This window comes from Papaver somniferum, unplaced genomic scaffold (genome assembly GCF_003573695.1).
Source record: "Papaver somniferum cultivar HN1 unplaced genomic scaffold, ASM357369v1 unplaced-scaffold_10, whole genome shotgun sequence".
NCBI classification, from domain to species: Eukaryota; Viridiplantae; Streptophyta; class Magnoliopsida; order Ranunculales; family Papaveraceae; genus Papaver; species Papaver somniferum.
The window spans coordinates 11327642-11349553 of NW_020618825.1; the positions used below are offsets into that span (position 1 = coordinate 11327642).

Below are 21912 nucleotides of genomic sequence, written 5' to 3' on the forward strand. Positions count from 1 at the left end.
CATAATGTCTTATGCATTACTTTTCTCACTTTTTCTGGTAATGCATCAGTTTTTTTAGATGCATAAGACATTATGCATTATTTTGTTTTAGCTGCATATTGTCTTATGCATTACTTTTTTCACTTTTCTGATTTATGGATTTTTATGCACGTGCATAATGTCTTCTGCATCATTTTGTTTAGTGCATAAGACATTATGCATTATTTTGTTTTAGCTGCATAATGTCTTATGCATTACTTTTTTTTCACTTTTCTGGTTATGCATCAGTTTTTTTTTTAGATGCATAAGACATTATGCATTATTTTGTTTTAGCTGCATAATGTCTTATGCATTACTTTTCTCACTTTTCTGGTTATGTATCAGTTTTTTTTTAGATGCATAAGACATTATGCATTATTTTGTTTTAGCTGCATAAGACATTATGCATTATTTTGTTTTATTTTGTTCCCCTTTGCTGGTGGTGAAGGAGTAGCAGCCTTTGTCACTTTTTTTCCTTTTGCTTTAGTAGTTGCCGCTGCTGTTTTTCTTTTTCTTTTTGCTTCAGGAGCATCATCTGCTTTCTTTCCCTTGGTTTTTGCTGTTTTTGTAAACCAAAAGTTTTGTACACATTACATATCAGTATGGTACAACATATAACTTGTAAAAATGAAGTACAAATTGCAGACAACATATTGATATGTAGTACACATATAAATTGACATACTAAATTTTAGTATGTATTAGTTAAACAACAATACATTTCAATATGTAACAGTACATATTTTAGGTTTTGGGAATATTGCATGTCAATATGAAGTACATATTAGGCTTTGTTTTTGATTTGATTTACTTTTTTCCTGAGGAACCTTACTCATATAACTTGTCAAAATGAAGTACAAATTGCAGACTACATATCAAAAAGTTTTGTACACATTACATATCAGTATGGTACAACATATAACTTGTCAAAATGAAGTACAAATTGCAGACAACATATTGATATGTAGTACACATATAAATTTACATACTAAATTTTAGTATGTATTAGTTAAACAACACTACATTTCAATATGTAACAGTACATATTTTAGGTTTTGGGAATATTGCATGTCAATATGAAGTACATATTTGGCTTTGTTTTTGATTTGATTTACCTTTTTCCTGAGGAACCTTACTCATACTTCTTGTTGTTGGAGATTCAGCAGTAGGGGAGGTTCCTGTTGGTGAATCATCGGTAGACTTCCTTCTTCTTTTCACTGGTGTACGAGATTTAGCAGTAGGGGAGGTTTCTGTTGCTGAATCATCGACAGATTTGCTTCTTCTTTTCAATAGTGTAGGAGATTTAGCAGTAGGGGAGGTTCCTGTTGGTGAATCATCGGTAGACTTCCTTCTTCTTTTCACTGGTGTACGAGATTTAGCAGTAGGGGAGGTTTCTGTTGCTGAATCATCGACAAATTTGCTTCTTCTTTTCAATAGTGTAGGAGATTTAGAAGCAGGGGACGCTTCTGTTGGTGAATCATCGTCAGATTTCTTTCTTCTTTTCACTGGTGATGGAGATACTTCAGTAGTTTCTTATGTAATCGTCCTCTTAATTTTTCTACTTGTACCCATTTCTTCTTCAATTGAATTTAATGAAAATTAGGTCAGATACTGAAAGAAGAAGCAGTTTCTGTTTCTGATAATGGTGATTTTTCGATCTTTTTCTGATAATGGTGATTAATTGAGTTAGGTTGCAGAAGAGAGACGGGAGCAGTTTTCTGAATGTGAAGAAAGACGAAGCAGTTTGCGTTTTTCAATTGAGAGTTAGGTTGCAGAAGAGATAGAGAATGCAACTGGAAAAAAAATGAAAAGAAAACGGACGGAAACTGTACACATCACGTGGTCCAGGGCATATAGGTAAAATAACATGTTTTTAAACTTTATTGGACTAGCCATTAATTGTTATATCCCGCTGGACCAGCCAGTAATCCGGGTCGGATTTTCTGGACTAAATAGTAAAGATCTCCTGTCTTTATGCTTTTTACGGCTTTATGGATAAAAAATACACATCAATGATGAATCCTTAATCCTTTACTGTCTATTAAATTATGGAATTCATCTTAACTTATTAAAAAAAAAAAAAACTAGCCAAAAACTAGCCCATAATTGAAATAAATAGATGACAAATGAACAAGTTAAAGAGACCATGGAGGCAGTCATAGACCCATTAGTCAATGCTTTTTTTTGGAAAACAGTAATTTTCGATACTGCTAAAGAGGGGACGGTTTTGTTTGGGGGTGTACCAATATTTATATTGACAAAAAAACAATTGTCTTTAGGTTGCACTTTCAAGCAAAATGGTACCCGTTAGCAGCCTTGCAATTTTTTCCCACTCAGTCTAGTGCCTAGCTGCTGGACACTCTCCAATGCACAATATGCAAAAGCCAGAATCAACGAACGTCGTGACTAATTTTATTAATATAAGAGACATGCTGAAACTTTTTCCAACATGAATTTGATGGTCGTGAAAGTTGAGCCTCACTAGCCCATAGTTTTTACAGTCAATTTGAAACAATGTTCTCAGAAAGATTATATGGGGGAATTTTTTTTGATGGGTGTAAAACTACTCATACTGCACGAGAAGTTTAAGGTTGGCAGACTGTCTAATGGTGTATGCAAGGAAGGTTCTGTTTTCTGAATGGCTGATAGCCTAGCATTAGGGTTCAAAGCCTAAGTGGTTGGTTGTAGATAGCCTTAACAAATCTCTTCAACAAACCGAGGAGTTTGAATAAAACTTCATTTAACCATTGGCTACAAAATGATTCTTGTTCTAATGAAATTATGAAAGCATCGAATCTAACATTTCTGGTTCAGCATCTTTTATTTTATCTGATAAGCATGCCAATACTAGACATCTCTTGTCCATCTGGAGCAAATCCACATTTGGTCACATACAATCAAAAATTTCAGAACTACGACTTGAGCTATCAAATCTTCAATCAGCTGACATACAAGGAAACCATACTGCTCAAGTGTTATCTTTGGAAAAACAAATGGAAGCTCTAAATGAGATTCAAGCTAGATCTAATAGACAAAAGTCTATAGATCATTTTTATAATGATATGGACATGAACTCAAAGTATTTTCATATCAGAGCTAATCAAAGGAGAGTTAGAAACATGATTGACTCTCTTAAAGATACTGATGGATCTTGGTGCACAGAGAGGTCAGCGATTGGGCAACTTTTGCTCACTCATTTCAAGAATATCAGTTCTACTTCACAGCCTACAGATAGCTATCAATTTCTTCAACACATCCCCACCTGCATAAATGAAGATGACAATAATGCTCTAGTTCAAATTCCAAATGAGCAAGAGATATACAGTGCTCTTATGTCAATGGAACCATGGACATCTCCAGGTTCAGATGGTTTCCCTCCAGGATTCTACCAATCCCAGTGAAAAATTGTCAAGGATGATGTGTGTAAAATGGTGCAAGCTTTCTTCCATTCTGCTTTTCTTTTGAAGAAGTTAAATATGACAAGAGTAACTTTAATTCCCAAGATCAACTCAGCTCAAAAGCCAGAAGACTTCATGCCTATAGCTCTCTGCAACACAATTTACAAACTTATTTCAAAGATTATTGCTCTAGGACTCAAAAAACACATGGTAAATATCATCTCTCCTTTGCAATCTGCATATGTTCCTGGTAGACTCATTTCTGAGAACATTTGCTTAGTCCAAGATCTAGTTCAAGCCATGAAGAAGAAAAAAGGAAGATCAAGTCATTTGACACTCAAAATGGATATGTCAAAAGCCTTTGACAGGTTAGAATGGCAATTCCTAATTGATGTTCCTAAGAAATTTGGTTTTAATGATAAGTTCTGTCAATTGATTTTTCAGTGCATCTCCACAACCCAAATTGAGATAATGATCAATGGCTCTCCTTCTCCTTCATTCAAGCCAACAAGAGGTATTAGACAAGGGGACCCCCTGTCCCCTTATCTGTTCATATTGTCCATGGAAGCTTTTTCAAGATACTTACTTCATTGTGAGACAACAAAGCAACTAACATGAATGAAAATATCAAGGTTCGCATCTAAATAAATCATCTCTTATTTGTAGATGACTGCATTTTATTCTGCAAGGCAAACCTAACTCAAACAAGGAATCTACTTGAAGCAATTGAAGTTTTCAGTAAATGTTCAGGGCAATTGATCAATTTCCATAAATCTGCAGTTTACTTTAGCAGCAACTTGAACCCCTCCCAATGTCAAACTATTAGTGGAATCCTCCAAGTAAGACAACTGAAACTCAATGATGAGAAGTATTTAGGTCTCCCTTTCTTTATTGGCAGGAACAAGAAGATACCATTCTCTATTCTGGTGGAAAAAATGGATACTAGATTGGCTAAGTGGAGATGTATCAACATGTCTGAAGCTGCAAGGTCTGTGATGGTCAAAAATGTTACAAATGCTATTCCTGTGCATCATATGACAAGTTTCAAAATGCCTGATGTTACTATAAAGAAGATGAACTCAACACAGCAAAAGTTCTGGAGGAAAAAAAAACTCAATTAAAGGTAAAAAAATCATAACTTGGAAAGCTGGGAATGTACCTAAAGAAGATGGAGGTCTAGGTTTCAGAGACCTACATTTGTTTAATAGAGCACTTCTTGCAAAATCTGCATGGAGGCTATGCAATGATCAGACATCAATTTTCTCTAAGTCTTTGCAAGTCAAATACTTCCCTGATGGTGATTACTTCAACATCAAAAAGAGTTCTTCCTCTACTTGGTCTTGGTCAAGCATTAGACCTGAATTGAATTCATCAAGAATTATAGTTTCTGGAGCATTGGGAATGGTCAAAAAATACTTATTTGGAAGCATAACTGGGTGCAAGGGCTTGATGATCCTCCTATTCCCAAGTCAGGTGCCTCAACTGCAGTGCAATACAAGTATGTTCATCAGCTTTTCTCTACAGATTCTGTGGGCTGGAATCATGTTTTAATATCTTCTCTCTTTGAAGACTCCACAATTAGTCTAATTCTAAAAATGGATTTCTTTATCAACTATGAAGATAAAATGGTTTGGACTTTGGAGAAAAATGGTCATTTCTCAGTAAAATCTGCTTACAGAAGGATGTATGAAGAGAGAAACTCAAATACTAGGATCAGTCCTAGAATGAAGAGTATATTCAAGAGGTTATGGAAATTGCCACTTCTACCAAGAATTAATCATTTCTTATGGAAATGTGTCAATTTTCTGCCTACTAGAGATAAACTTAACTATGTGATTTACAACAGAGATTACAGCTTCCCTTTCTGCAATCAGTATTTGGAAACTCCTTCTCACTGTATTCTTGGATGTTCTCTGACGAAACTGGTTTGGTTTGCGGTTTTGGGTATTCATACACCTAACAACATCAGCCTTGAAGACTGGATATGCAGTTTTTTTGACAACTTACTTAATGGGCATATCAAAAAAGACAAGATCTGCAGAATAGCAATTGTTGCTTGGTGCATCTGGTCCATAAGATGTGACAAAATCTTCAAAGAAATTATTGTTACCCCAGATTTAATCATTCTGAAATGCAGGAAATTCCTATCTGAATTCACAGAGATGTCTAGGAAAAGGCCTGTCAATACTAATAGGCAAACCAGACATAATTTGCATTGGTCTCCTCCTCCAAATGGAGTTTTAACTATTAATTGTGATGCTTCTCATCTTAATAATTCAGGTGGCATTGGACTTATAATTCGAAATTTTGCAGGTCATCACAAAGGATCAAAACGTGTCTACCTAGCTGAGGCCTGGAGTCCAGAGTATGTAGAGTGCAAGGGATTATGGGAAGCAGTGAAGTGGGCAAAAGAAATGGACTTGGAGGATGTTTACTTTGAGATAGACTCAAAGCTAGTAGTTGAAGCCGTTAACAAGAATGACTTCAGTATAGATTGGAGACTGCATAATCTGATCAGAGAAATAAAAGTTTTCTTTCGTATTTTTAGTTCCTGGCACTTAGAGTATGTGCAAAAGGAGAAAAATAAGATTGCTGATATATTGTCAAAAGTATCTAGAGTGGAAAAACTTAATAGAGTTTGGTTTATGTCTCCTCACACTAAAAGTCATGAGATCCTAACAGAGGAAGCAAATTATGCAAACTCTTAATTTCAATATATCTTCTTTTCAGTTTCAAAAAAAAAACTTCATTTAACCAAAAATAAGACGTTAATCAAATGTGTTTCTATAACACGAGAGCCTTAACAAAAATATCTTTCGGCCAACAAAAGAAAAAAAAGCTTTAGGAAATATCCTGACTAATTACCTAGCACTTATGAAACTCACTCAAATTAGCCTAACAAAAGTAAAACCTAACGGTTGGGTACGTTTTATTTTTTCTAGCTATCCATTGATCCGACCAATTGATGTTTGGCATATTTGTTAATAGATTTTGGTATTAAGTTTATTCATCGGACATCAAATTTGTATTGTTCGTGAAAAATACTTGATTGAATCTTGACTCAGTTAAGTACTAATTAGATTGATATATTGATTTTGCTGAGATGTGGAATTATCTAAATGAGCACTAAGAATAATATTTGAAATACTAGTGGTCAATTGAGCCAACAATCAGTCAATTATCTACTCCACTCCATTGTTTGGAAATTTCAGATTCCCGATTGAAAAATACATAGTGATACGAATTCACTCTGATTCCACTCAAGTTAGATTCTGTATTGAGAATGCCGTGTTTTAATTGTGAAATAAAATGTACAAGAAATAGGGAAGAAGCTGCCCAATTTGACCCAACAACTAGATTTAAGAAAGCTATATATTCTTTCACACGATGCATTATCAAGTTCCCATGCCTTAGAGTTTCAATCATTTATAAAACCCATACTCTACTCTTCAATCACCATATCCAACAACTACAATTTTTAAAATCACGTCTAAGATTTATCCCCAACTCTAAAACATTCTTTCTCCTTCTCCTTTATCTTCTTGTTGTTCTTCAAAGATAGAAGTAATCACAATCTGGATGAAGTCATTAGTGATGAATGGTAATGGTTGCACTGTATTTCATTCAATTGGTCAAGTTGCTTATCGAATTGATAATTACGGTCGTAAGAATAATGATGAAGTTCATCTGATGGATGTGAATGGCAACGTTTTATCCACTATCCTCAGAAAGGTAAGCAAAAAATTCACATGAATCACTACTGTGCTATTCGCTACAGAATTCGAGGTTAAGTTATTAAGCCTTTGCTTACTACATTAATCATGCAGAAATTACGTCTCTTCGGACGATGGGAAGGTTCAAAGACGGGCAATATGTCGATTACAACGATGCATGTCTTGTTTAGCGACTAATAATTATATTTTGAGGCTGAAAATCTTTTCCGACCTTGTTTGATAATATCGATTACAGTGGCAATTCTGATCCTCTCAGGGACCAGCTAAGAGTACCCTAGTTATAAAGAACTTTTTTTTTTGAGGAAATAATTATAAAAAACTAGGTAAGATATGCATGTCCCAAGGCTAGTTTTAATTGACAAGGTTAGGCTTAGAGGTTTATGTGCAGAGTAACAATTTGTCTACATGTTGCTTTTGTGATGAACTGAGTCTGCTATATATTCACCCTTTTTTGCATTGTTATCGTTACACCAAGGAGATTTGGTAGTAGTACTACACAGCAAGCTTGCAATGGTTTTTCACGGTTATTTGCTTGGCAATCCTTAACAGGTGATGCACCATACGATCTGCCATGTAATGTGATTCCAATTGCAATCTTTTTGGCTGTTTGAAACGAACGGAATGGGGACATCTGTACTTTGAGATAGCCAACTTGGAGTTGGCTTCCGGATATTTTACGCCAAACATCCATATTTTATCATCAACCTTTACGTAATAAAATTGCAAAACTATACAAAATTATTAAAATTATACAAAATAGAAAACTAATAAATATAAATTAAGATGTAATTTATGATGTGTTTATGTGTTTACGCACTCACCACACAACCATGCAACCATGTTGAAAACCTTTTATTCATGAAGAAAATAATATAGCCATACTCTAAAATTTGTCATCACCCTTCCCAAAGGACCAAAGAGCAACAGACTTTTGATTAGTCTTGGTCTCCGTCTTGCAAAAATCATGTACTAACTTATAGCATTCCTCATAATTTCCAAACAATTTTTCTAATACCAAATTCCTAGCTAGCTGTTGGCCGGAAAGGACTTAAAAAAGGGTGCGATTCCGGACGCTTACCGTTTCAGGGCAAAATTCCAAAAGCCATATTTTTATATTTTTGTGACGTTTTTTTACCCTTTTTACCCCTACAGTAGGCTTTTTATAACGTTTTTGGTCAAACGAAGTCCAGTTGACTGACCGAACGTAGTGTTGATTAGTTGAATGCGTACTGTCGACCAGTCAACTACGCAGGTGCACTCCTCGTGGATACTCGGAAACATGCTGTTGACTGCGTACTTGTTGTTAACCATTGAACATGAATCCAATTGACTAGTCTGAGTCCAATTGACTAGTCAAAATTCGGAACACATTATTAATGCATTCCAAAAATTGTTCTTACTGCGTTCATTATGCAGTCGTGTACATTATTATGACATTGGCGATATTTTTTTGGTCATATTTTACACGTTTGGTTTTGCTTTCATGTTTTTGAATTTACAAGGATTCCGGAGATACACGGAATCCCTTTGTGGCAAAATCTCATTTCTAGTCTCGTAGCCTTCCACGAGAAAATGTAGCATATGTTGGTATAGTGGGTTTTCGAAAAGCCAGCCTTGATTTGTCTGGGCTTTGGTATTGCAGACCCAACAAATTGTCTTAGAGAAAATTAGGTGCAGGCCCAAAAAAAAATATTTTTATTGTCAGGTCCACAATTAATTTTTAGTTCCGTGACAACCATAATTATATGAAATTATTAAAAATGTCTGCAGGACGGATTATGCATCCGCATTACGGGTTGTGCATCAGGGATATAATTAGCAATGCAACTTGGATATAACATATCTAAAAATTCGCACCTTGGAATTTTACAAATTTTAGATCGTTGGAAATCTTTTTAAGAGAACGCAACGAGTACAAACAAGAATATTAAATTTTTCTTTTTCACGAAAAAATTGGAGTTGATCATCATTTTAGGCAAAATTTTCGAAAGTTTGATGCATAACCATTATACAGCCACCAAAAAAGATGCATAACACATTCTGCAGACGCATAACAAATTATGCAACCATTTTCTCCACCGCATAACATATTATGCGTCTGCATAACAAAGTATGCATCTATAACAAGTTATGTAGCCATTGTATTAGCGCATACATAAAAAATAGATACATAATGCATTATGCATCTATTTTCTCGATGAATAAAAGATTGTGCAACAATTTTCTCTATGCATGCATTACACAGCCGTATTTTCGGATGCATAACAGGTTATGCATCCATTTTCAAAACTTCATAACATGTTATGCAGATATTATTATAGGTGCATGACAAGTTATACGATCTTTGTTTTTGTTGGTTTCAATAGTAATAAAAAAGTTGTTGCATAGCGTATTATGCAGCCGTTTTTTGGACTGCATAATAAGTTATGCAACAAATTTTATACATGCATAACATGTCATGCATCCAGCTGCATAACAAATTATTCAACTATTATCACCAACACTCACATCTGCGGACGATAGAAATAAGTACACGAGATATATAAAATCAATTTTGACGTACCAATTGATGACAATAAATTAATATTTAATTATTTGGTGATGGAATATGTAACAACACACGCAAGCGACAATATCTTCATTTTTGAGAAGTCTAATAAAAAAACAAAAAGATCGAAGCAAATCCTGCAAGCACCTAACAACCTCAGTACACTTGTCTTTCCCCCACACAACCTGTAATCATATTTTTCAATCTTCGTAAGCATAGCTGAAATGGTACCTTGTGAAGTCGACATTAAATGGAACATTTGACATGAAAACCATTCCAGCACTATGAGTTATGGACCTTCTGGTTACTTATAAACGCAACATATACCATTAGTCCCATTTAATGATAATAAACATTTGGAAGAACCGCGACCAAGTATGGAGCATCTGTTTAGACCAGAAAATCACACGGTAATCTATACCCCTGATGAAGTTTAACTAGTTAACTAGTAGAAGAATCATGAAATGGCATACTAACAAATCTTATGTAATTGATAAACCTATGTATAACCTAATATTAAGAAAAAAATCATTAGGAATCCATTTTACTAACATAAAATTCGGATCAAATAAGAAAAAAAACGAGATCAATGTAAATAAATTTTCTTTAGATTGGATGTACAGATTTCAAATGAATATCTATCATATTTCTGTCGGAGAATCAAAAATGAAAAATTCTCCAAATAATTCAACGACATCTTTGATTCTCTCTGGTTACAATCGTATTTGGTTATAAATGAATAATCTCAGAAACCCGTGATTCTCTTTAGAAGAGGTTTACAAACTAGTTCAGGTTTTTGGATTATACACCTAGTAAACAGATCTAGATCATCCTTCGAAACAGCTGATGGTGTTTACGATATCACTTGGTCTGAAGAGAATGAAAATCTTCTCGTCGCTACAATCACCGATGGTTCTGTGAAATTATACGATTTAGCTTTGCCACCAGCAGGTAATCCAATTCGAACAAATCTTAAAATCAAATCGAACAGTAGAGTGGAGAGGAAGAAGAAAATGAATCGGAGAAGAAGAACAAAAAAAAAGACGGAAACCTAATTTTATAAATTATGGGTTTGGGAGAATTTTTTTTACGAAAATTGGGTGCGCGCCTGAACGTTTTTGTCGGTAGATTTCACAGTCATCAAAATCTTAATAATGGGTGTTTCTGTAGTTTTCACTTTATCTTACCTTATCAAGCACCAACGGTCATCACTCATCAGATCTATTCTTGTTGGTAGGATCTCCACAACGTTTAGTGCGCGTGAGATTAACTTTGCTAATTTTAAAGTTAATCATACACCTTGCTAGCTAAAACATACCATTTCACACTGATATTTTTTGTAAAACATATATCTAAGCCCTACATTTCATGGTAAAACTTTTAGTCAATTTGAACTAAAACTCATTAGCAACACAGTATCCCTAAGATGCTTTTGAAATGCTTTCTTACTTGAGAATACCTCCATCTTCTTAGGTTCAACTGGCACTACCTCTTCTTCTTTATCAAAAAGATCATTATCTTTTTTTTTTTTTGCTCGGTAAATTGAAGATATATTAAGAATTACAATACAGCTCAAAGCTAGCCACCAAGCAGGGAGAAAAAAAGGCGAAACAACAAAGGAAAAAACCCAAGGTTACAACCAAACAAGAACATCGAACTATGGAGGATCAAATAGAAGAGTCTTCCTGTTAGAGATAACATCTTGAAGATAGAGATTAGTTGTTTTTGTCTTGACTGCAGCCCAGTGAAAAGCGCTCACTTTAGCGTCAGTGATAATAGCGTCCAACCCTCTCTTCTTCCCATTGAAACACCGCGAGTTCCTTTCCAGGCAAATACTCCAACAGATGCTAGCAGGCAAGCATTTCCACACCGATTTAGACAAGGCATGACCTTTGTAGACAACCCAGTTTTTAAACAGTTCTAGTAAACCATTGAAAGTAGGCACTTGAGTGTTAACCTGAGCACAAAAGTATACCCAGATATGCTTAGAAAATAAGCACTCCCAAAAGAGACGAGTACTAGATTCCGGAACCGTGTTACAAAGAGAGCATAAGGTTGGTGAAGGGTTGCCAGCGAAATAAACTACTGCACAGTTCCTTCGTTGCAGGTTATCGATGGTTGGGATCCTATCTCGAACCAACAGCATTAGGAATATTGGTTCTCCACCCCAAATCAGAACAACCATATTTCTCGAATATGATCTTGTCCCAAAGAGCATTTCTTTCTTTTCCAAGCGTCCACCACCATTTCTTCATCAAGTCTTTGTTCGTGGCGCTAATGTTACGAAGACCCAAGCCACCTCTGTCTAAAGGCTTACACAATTTGGACAAGCCAACCCAATGAGTATTCTTTTTATCGGCTAAGTTGTGCCAAAGAAAGTCTTTGATGATTTTCTCAATTTTGTGAATCACAAAGACAGGAGCCATGAACAAAGAGAAATAATATCTATATTAATAAACTAAGAAGGACACTTCTAATTAAAGTGAGCTTACCATCTTTAGAAAGAGTACTCCGTTTCCAAGTACCAAGTCTGGATTTGCATTTCTCCACGACTATATCCCGTTTGGATTTAGATAGGGTTTGATCACCAATTGTAAGGCCGAGATATATAGAAGGAAAAGCTTCACACTTGCATCCAAAAACAGCTGCCATTGAGTCTAGATTATCCACTTCACCAACAGCAAAAAGACTACATTTTCTAAAATTAGTGCACAAGCCTGAAGAAAATTCGAAGGATAATAAAACGTATTTTAGATATCTGACTTGCTCCAGATCGGCATCAAGGAAGACCAACATCTCATCTGCGAATTGCATGTGACTAATAATGGTACCCTCTTCTTTAACTTTAAAGCCACCAAACTTTCCAGCAACCAAATACTTCGAAATCATGACATTAAGCACCTCAGAAATTAGAAGAAAAAGAAATGGAGAGAGCGGGTCTCCTTGGCGCAAACCCTTCTCGCTAGTGAATTTCCCACAAGAACTGCCATTAACCAACACCGAAAAAGGAATTTTCTGAATACAACCGCTTATCCACATCCTCCAAATACTTCCAAACCCCATTTGTTTCAGAATCTCATCGACGAAAGACCATTTAACGTTATCAAAAGTTTTATCGAGATCAATCTTGCAAATCAGGCCAGCACTATTGGATTTAAGACGCGAATCTAAGCACTCATTCGATATTAAGATACTATCCAAAATCCGTCTTACTTTTATGAACGCTATTTGAGAACTTGAGATGAGTTTAGGAAGCAACAGTTTTAATCTCTCAGCTAGGACTTTTGAAATAACTTTAAAAACGGTATTTGAGAGACTTATAGGACGAAGATCTTTTATCTCTTCCACGAGCATTTTCTTAGGAAGTAGAGAAATGAATGTGGACTTGAGCCTCCAATCAAGGAAACCAGAATCTTGAAAGTTACTGATTACCCTCATCATATCATGCTTCATGAATCCCCAACACTTCACTATTACATTAACATGCAATCCTTCGGGGCCCGGAGCCCTGTCTTGGCCTAAAGACTTGAGAGATAATAGGACTTCTTCCTCAGAAAAGTTTCTTTGCAAAGCAAGATTCTCTTCTTCAGATATGGAGTCAAGACCCAGATTATCCAAAGAAAAACTAGTGTCGTCTCCAAGCTTGAAACTATTGCTGATCATTATCTTCATGATTAGTCAAATGATAATATTTAGACTCTCATTGCTGATAACACTCTGGTTGATTATCAACATCATATACTTATCCGCAAATAAATGTTAGTGAAAAAAACTATGCAAGTTTTACATTGTTATCATCTTTCTCCTCACTGTTACTTGGTTCCTCGTTAGTCATTATATCAATGTGTTCCATAGATAAATCTCTAAGTCCACATAGAATGTGCGTCTATTTTCTCTAAAATCTTTCTCCAAGCATGATGTGTTAAACAAATATATAGATGGCTTTGGGTAGACATTGTCAAGATGAATGTCTAGAACTGGAAATTCACCTTGACAATGTTTATCCATCCTAGTAAGCTTTTACTTAATTAAATTGACTTTTATATATTAAATAATCATTTTTAGTTTTAATCAAATCTAATAAAATCTTAAGTTATTGAACATAAAATTTATACTAATAAAAAAAATGTCAAATACAATACCATTGGAGATTTTTTTTTTCCTCCCTAATTTTAAGGAAACATAGGAAGGAAGATGTCATGTTTGTGTTGCCACATGGGAAACATACACAATGTTCATTTGAGAAGCTCTTAGGGTGGAAGAAAGATTTTAAGAAATATGAATGTGCATCTTAGGTGGATGAAGAATTTTTTCCTCGCACACTTTTGTTTGTATGATTCAGTTGATATCATAATAACAAAGAAGCCCTTGCTCATTGGTATAAACTTGCACTTATTCTGAAGTTTCCATTGATCTACTAGGATCTTTTGAACTTCAATGAACTTTAATCCCGTATAATCCAACCTAGCTATGAAACTGTGTAGAAAAGGTTTACACCCTTCCTGGAAGAAATCATGTATTAGGTATCACAAGAACAGGCTCACCCTCAACAAGAGTAAGGTTAGGTAACAATGAAATATCAATTGTAGTTGGATTTAGGGTTTTATGTTCCCTAACTTTTTCAGCAAAAGAAACTTGTTAAACATGGCTCTGATTTGAGATACTAGGATCATTAACTGAAGATTGAATCATCATGAAACAACCGGGATTGTTCCTGATAATCTAAATACGTGACAACTAAAACCCTAACGTGAAAAAAAACTGAGAATTCCAAAATCGCCTAGGAGAGAAAATTTCGAACATTCTCTTTCCTCCGATTAAAGAGAATACACTATAAACAAAGAGAAAGGTTAAGATGTGGTAGGTGGATGAAGACTTTTTTCCTCACACACATTCCATTGGAGAAGCTCTAATGGACAACTTCATCATTTGAACACTAGAAATTAACCAAATAAGAAAATTTGACCATTCAAGTGGGTCCATTTAACCGTGTTCACGGACGCAGGGCCGGCTTATACACAAGGCAGTATAGGCAGCCGCCTACATCCCCATTTTGCTGGGGGCCCAAAATCGTTAAGTCGTGCTACCTATACATCTGTCAAGAAAAAAAAAATTCTCTAGCTCTCTGTGTATCTTTCTCTTGTACAACTGCCTTTCCTCTTTTAAAACTCTTAAAGGAGATTGCATTTTTAAATCTTATCATCTCGAAGTTAAAGTTAATCAAATCCTATCTTCGATCAACGATGTCTCCAGAGAGATTAAACATACTAGCAATGTTATCTATTGAAGCAGAAATGCCACGTAGTACTGACTGTCACAGTATTATAAATGAGTTTTCTAAGAGATCAATCTTACTAGCATTGTATACTCTTCAAAAAAATAATAAATGTTTGATAATATTATACTTAAATCATCATGTGTTGTCGGGTACGTTTCTTGTTGTTAATATTGCACATTTACACTTGAATCATCATTTGCTGTCGGGTAGGTTTTTTGTTGTAATGTATTGATAATTCGGTAATACACAAAAGGCCCCATTTTTTTTGGTCTCCTAAGAGCAACTGCAGTGGTGCGATCAAAACCAAAGATCAAAGATCAAAAAAAAGACCAAATTTTGGGTTTAGTCCGTGTTGTGACGCAACGGTACATGATTAAAATTTCGTCAGGCGGACTTTAAAAGTCTGCCCCATTCTTTTTTCGGAAAATTTCATCAGGCGGACTTTAAAAGTCCGCCCCATTTTTTGTAACTTTCATCAGGCGGACTTTAAAAGTCCGCCCCATTAAAATTTCATCAGGCGGACTTTAAAAGTCCGCCCCATTTTTGGTAACTTTCATCAGGCGGACTTTAAAAGTCCGCCTCATTCTTTTTCTTTTTTATTTAATTTGAATTTTCATCGGGCGTAATTTAAATCTCCGCCCGTTAACAAGCGTACTTTAAATTTACGCCCAGCAACAAGCGTACTTTAAATTTACGCCCGACTATATTAGAATTTGGGATTTGGTCGCGACCATATTTGGTCTGGAATTTGATCTTTGGTTGGGATTTGATCTTTACTCCGTCCCACTGTGTTACGATCTCATCCCAAATTTTTGGTTATACTCGCCCACTGTGGATGCTCTAAGGTACCCCAATTCTGTTAGACGGCCCTGCACGGACGAAAATGCTAAGCTTACTGATTTCTGGTCCCGACGAAAACCCGGCCTCTCATAAGACATGGGCCCACTTTCACTCACTAATAATCTCGATGCAAAGAACGCATACCTAAACCGTCCATCCCCTATCGTGATATTTTGCGGGAGGGAGACACGGTATGTGTAGCACTCCCCGTTCACGGAATACTTAATTAATTTTTAAAAGTAAAACCAGGATATACAGTTGGTACTTTACTAAAAATCCCCATAATCAACGAAGATAGTTGATTGAAAACCTTATAAATGACCGAGCCCGATAATAATATATGTTGATCGATCGAAAAATCGAGCTTTCCATTGCCAATCGACAGATAGTTATAAGTGAAAATTACAGGGAGACTCATTTTTCGGATTTTTCCCACTGTGAAATTCACGCCCAGAAATCTGAAGGCGCGCACCCATTTTCTAGGAAAAAATTATTCTCAAACCCATATTTTATAAAATTTTGTTTCGTTCTTTTTTCTTCTTCTTCATCTTCAATTCCTTTTCTTCAACAGCGCCACCAACCCATCACTCATCTTCTAATTTTGGATCAATTCGATTCAATACTCAACAACCCATTCATCTTGTTAACCTCCACCTATTCACAGATTCAATTATTTGATCTTCAGAGAAGATCTATCTTCTTCTTTTGAGTTCAACAGGAAACCCATAATCATCTTAATATTCAAACCACGGACCCCTTATCAACAATGTCATCTCTATATCTCAATAACACCGAAACCCTAACTTCAATTCCTTAATCCCATCTGTTGAGCAGCGACACAAAAATTCCCTTTTCAATTATGTTCTAACCCACACAAATTCGCACCAATCTTCACCCAATTTCAAATCTGAAATCACACCCACTGATTGCTCCATGGTTCCCTAAGTCATGGTAACAAACTAAACATCACCGATGTTTAAACAATCAAAGTATATTAGGCTGCACACGAAAAAAATAGACGATTAGGGCTGTAGAAAAAGATAGTTGAATCTCGTGTGTGAAGAAAGTGTTCTCATATGCCATTGCGTATCAATTCGTTTCCTTATCTTCTTCTTTAGCTGATGTGCTCCTGTGAATAGGAGTTATGATTCAGAAGAGAATTCAGGGTTTGGAGACGGACACAGTATAATATCTACGTTATGGTTGCCACACACTTTTAAGGATGAATGCTTACAAACTATTAAAAGAGTAGAGATGAGTGGTTTGATGAAGGAAATAATATCTACGTTATGCATATAATTTTTTCTTAGTATTGAAACCAACAAAAAATAAGGTTGCATAACTTGTTATGCACCTACAATAATATCTACATAACAAGTTATGCAGTCATGAAAGTGGATGCATAACCTGTTATGCATCCGAAAATATGACTGCATAATACATTATGCATCGAGAAAATTGTTGAATAATTTTTTATGCATCGAGAAAATGGATGCATAACCTGATATGCATCATTTAAATATGGTTGCATAACGCATTATGCACCAATTTCTTTTGTACGAACTAAAATCAACCAAAATAATGGCTACATAACTTGTTATAAAAGCATAACTCTGTTATGCAGATACATAACTTGTTATGCAGTCGAAAAATGGTTGCATAGTTCGTCATGCATCTGCATAATGTGTTATGCTTCTTTTTTGGAGGCTGCATAATGAATATGCAGTCAGTTTTCGAAAATTTTCCCTAAAACGATGATCACCTCCGATTGTTTCGTGAAAAACAAAAAATTGATATTGTTGTTTGTACTCGTTGCTTAGCTCTCTTTAAAAGATTTCCTACAATATAAAATTTGTAAAATTCCAAGGCGCGGATTTTTAGATATGTTATATCTAAGTTGTGTTGCCAATTATACCCCTGAAAAATTAGGATGCATAACGAGTTATCCCTGAAAAACAGTATGCATAACACGTCATGCGGATGCATAAACCGTCATGCAGACAAGTTTTAATAATTTCGGATAATTATGAGTGTCACAGAAATATTTATGGATATTACGGTATCCAAAATTAATTGTGGGCCTAACAATGAGAATATTTTTTTTTTTTTTGATCTGCCCTAAGTTTCTCCAGTTATAACCCAGAACTCACAGTTTTCTCCTACCTGTGTTATCCGTTCCAAAAGAAAAAAAATGACGTGACATTCGACCGCCTTGGCCATCCGTGACAACCTACCCCTAGTCCATCACTTGATAAAGCCATGGGCTACAAATATAAGAAATGATTAAACCAATGTCTGACTACCGTATCCCAAGTTAGAGATCTGAATCTCTACTTTGGAGTTTGGTGATCTCTTATTGATCGGAAATCAGCATGTCACATGCAATTTGGATACCCAATCAGCACCTTTCACGGCCTATAACATAATATTGGGTTGTGAAATCATATCTGAGTACCATTTTCTTATTAGATTTATTAAAAGTAATTGGTTAAAAACCAAAATCGGAAATTCCTCCCTAAAAAAGATATTTAGATTTTAATACTATTTAAATGGATAAAAATGTAAAAATAGGGAGATTAAACAGTTTCATTCTTGCTATTTTTTTGATGTCCATTTCAGCCATACTAATTTTTATTCGTTCATTAGAACCATGTTTTAAAAATATTTAGACAAATAACCCATTTTCCGGATTTATTATTACTTGTCATATTTCTTGTAATCTTTTTGCTAATCAATTCCACTTCTTTAATTACTTTAGAGATACCGAAAATCTGTTCACCCAATATATAACATCACATGGACTCCGTTGTCCTTTATTAGTATTCTAACTTAGCTTCATTTTTCTTGTTCCTTTCTTTTTTTCTTCTTATGACAAGAAATCAGTTTTGGTCTTTCTTTCATAGGACACATTCAGATCGAACACGTGTTAGACGAAGGAATCCACGTTTCAATTGCCCATTTTCATGGACAGGATCCAGCTAAAAACAGTTGCATGAAATCAATATCACATCGAAGAAAAAAAATCATATTTCAAGTACATAAATAAACATTGATTTCTTAACTAATTTGAATACTAAGAGGGAAATTAGATATTTAGATCTATCTGTTTTTTTCCTATAAGTAGAACTCGTATTCCGTTCGTTATGTGCATCACAAGAAAAGTTTCTTCAAAGTCGTCATCTTCTAAATGATGGCAACTAATATTTGTTTTGTTGTTGCGATTGCTCTGATTTCCATTGCTAGCACCAGCATTTCACGTAAGTTTCATTTCTGCATGTGCCAATTTTCCGTTTCTCATACCGTTATTTTTCTTAATGATCATTTTGTATACTGTAGAGGTGGGATTGGCTCGATGGGAGATAACCGAGATTTCGCCTGAATGGGAGGTAAATCAGATCACATCGTCATTGGGTGCAGGGATATGTAATCCACAGGACATATCGCATCCTTTCAAGTGCGGGCCAACACACAACTGCATTTGTTGTTCGGATGGCTGTAAAAACTACTGCGCCAAGATCAAAAGCGTGGCGCTTAAACACACTTGCAAAAGAACCAGTAATCCAGGGCCGAATGTCGAGTGGTGGGTGCTGCTGCAAAAATATGACACCTTCACCTTCACCTCCACCTCCGTCTCCACCACCACTGCGACCATCCCCACCACCACCACCAAAAAATATTTGCGAACCTGGGCACCTATATGAGTGGTTTCGGTGTGGGCCTACGCTTGATTGCGGCTGTTGTTTTGGTGGGTGTCAAAGAAAATGTGCTGCCAAGAACAGAGCGATGACAGCTCAGAGCTGCAAGAGGTCGCAAAAACTAAATAATGTGGATTGTGAATGTTGTTGTGATGAGAAGATGTCACCACCATCCCCTCCACCACCCCCACCCTCACCTCCTCCTCCTCCGTCTCCATCACCACCGCCACCGCCACAACCACCAGCTAATATGTGCCAACCTGGGGACGTATACAAAAAGGCTACATGGGGACCCACACAAGATTGTACAACTTGTACAAATTGGTGTAAGAGTGAATGTGCTGGAATGAATAGTCTAGTGGTTGCTCAAACGTGCCAAAGAAACCCACCGGAATCCATGAATTTCCGCTGTGAATGCTGCTGAAAAAAACTGCCCCCCTCTCCACCACCACCACCTCCATCCCCATCATCCCCTCCACCCTCACCTCCTCCTCCATCCCCATCACCCCCACCTCCATCACCTCCTCCTCCATCCCCATCACCGCCGCCACCACCACCCTCCACCCCCCCTCACCCCCTCCTCCTTCCCCACCACCGCCACCACCCTCACCTCCTCCTCCTTCCCCACCACCACCACCATCCTAACCCCCTCTACCGTCCCCACCTCCGCCGACACCTCCAATAAATATATGTAGAGCCGGAGAGGATGTGTATACATATATCTCACCATCAGACACGTGTATATAGAAAGATACGTGGAAAGCATGCAGGCCAAGACATCAAAATACGATGCACTACGGAACACCAAATAAACCCCAAGGAGTTACTTTATCTCATCCCAAAAGAAGCTAAGATCAACGGTGGAGAGAAAGTTAGCTGACACGGACGTGACAGGGGCAGAAGACACTTGTCTGACACGAGCAGGCATCTCAACTACCCTCATTAAACACTCTGAGCAGTATACGTGTCGATCAACCCGTGGGACGAGCGAGGATGTCTCTGCGTGATCAAGTGGCAAACGCAGACCTCTGCGTGATGCACACAAGACACTAGAAGATAAGGGTCCAACGGTCTTCAGAGAGGGGTCCCACATTCTAACCCTATAAATACCCCCTCTCCACCAAGAGGAGGGGGGATCGGAAAAACCAAGAAGGGAAGGAGAGAGAGATTTAGAGTGTAAGTTAATCTTTTAGAAGAGAAAATACATGTAAGCACAAAAGTCATTCGACTACTCTTGTAACCGTGAAGAACATAGTGAAACAACAAACCCCGTGGACGTAGGCCTTAGTGCTGAACCACGTAAACCTCGGTCTTGTTTATATTTCAGCACTTTATATTTGCCTAACCCCATGGATCTTTACTTGTATGTATTGTTTTCTTTGTTTTTACCTATATCCCGTGCGCAAACGCCCCGCATGGAGTTGTTAGATGAGGTTGTGATAAACCCGAAGGTTTTGAGCCAAGGAATCAACACTAAGATATCATCATCACAAATCATTCTAGATTACGATGATTGGTTGTGAGCATTCGGATGCCTTCGTAGTTTGAGTGTTCACAATTTGGCGCTACAAACAGGGACTTCGTCCCGGTAAAAGATTTATCTTGTCCTGTGATTTCATCTTAAACTGGCATATGATTTCTCTGATTTATTAGCTCGGACCATATAGATCATTTGTTAACTTTATTATATTCAAAAACGCACCCATTATCTTCGATAAGATTTATTGTTTTGATCCATGGATTTACGTTTTTCTTTAGATCTCGTGCGAACCTGTCTCTCAGGGGGGTTTTCGTAGTTTTTTAAAGGATCTACTTGCATTTTTAAAAGGATCTCTTTTAATAAAACTTTAACCCGTGTATTGTAACTCGTATGTATTAATCCTCTCATGGAAGAAGATATTTCGCCAACTAACCCGATTCACGCGGATATTCCCGTTTTTCGCTGTTTGAAATTCCCTTGTGCGGAAAGAACGGATTGTGAGTAAAGAAGGCGAGTTTCTGCGAGATCTCATTGTCGACAAAAGGACCCGTGATGGAAAAGACGCAGGAAGCAGGAAAATCCAAAGCTTTGTCAAAGGAAACACCCAGGACAACCCCGGTCATCACCCGAAGCAAGCAGAAAGGAGACAAAGCTAAAATGACCAGTCAAAGGCAAGATACTGCGGAAATCACTTCACCTATGAACGCTAATTCAGTTGCAGCCGCGGCTCTCAGAGCAGCGGCGACAAAGTACGGTGCGGCTGCGGTAGTCCCGAAGGATGCAGAGGCTAGCAAAACTTGTGCTATGAATCAATTTCATCAACCAAGAGAAAGGGTGGATGAATCCAGAACATACCAACCCGTGCACCTTTCAACTTTCGGAATGCCACCAACAAATGATCAAAATCAAACCATACCGGCG

The 21912-nt window shown here is 36.7% G+C and overlaps 2 protein-coding genes across 2 annotated transcripts; both read left to right on the forward strand.

Annotated features, from left to right (window-relative positions):
* Window positions 1-3446: 3446 nt before the first annotated feature.
* LOC113326338 lies at window positions 3447-4967 on the forward strand. Its single transcript, XM_026574084.1, has 3 exons — window positions 3447-3930; window positions 4197-4404; window positions 4505-4967. The coding sequence occupies exons 1-3, from the start codon at window positions 3447-3449 to the stop codon at window positions 4965-4967; spliced, it is 1155 nt and encodes a 384-aa protein (XP_026429869.1).
* Window positions 4968-19305: 14338 nt separating this feature from the next.
* On the forward strand, window positions 19306-19935 carry LOC113326339 (chitin-binding lectin 1-like). The gene has a single exon (XM_026574085.1). It carries the CDS (start codon window positions 19306-19308, stop codon window positions 19933-19935), a length of 630 nt encoding a protein of 209 aa, XP_026429870.1.
* The last annotated feature ends 1977 nt before the right edge of the window (window positions 19936-21912 follow it).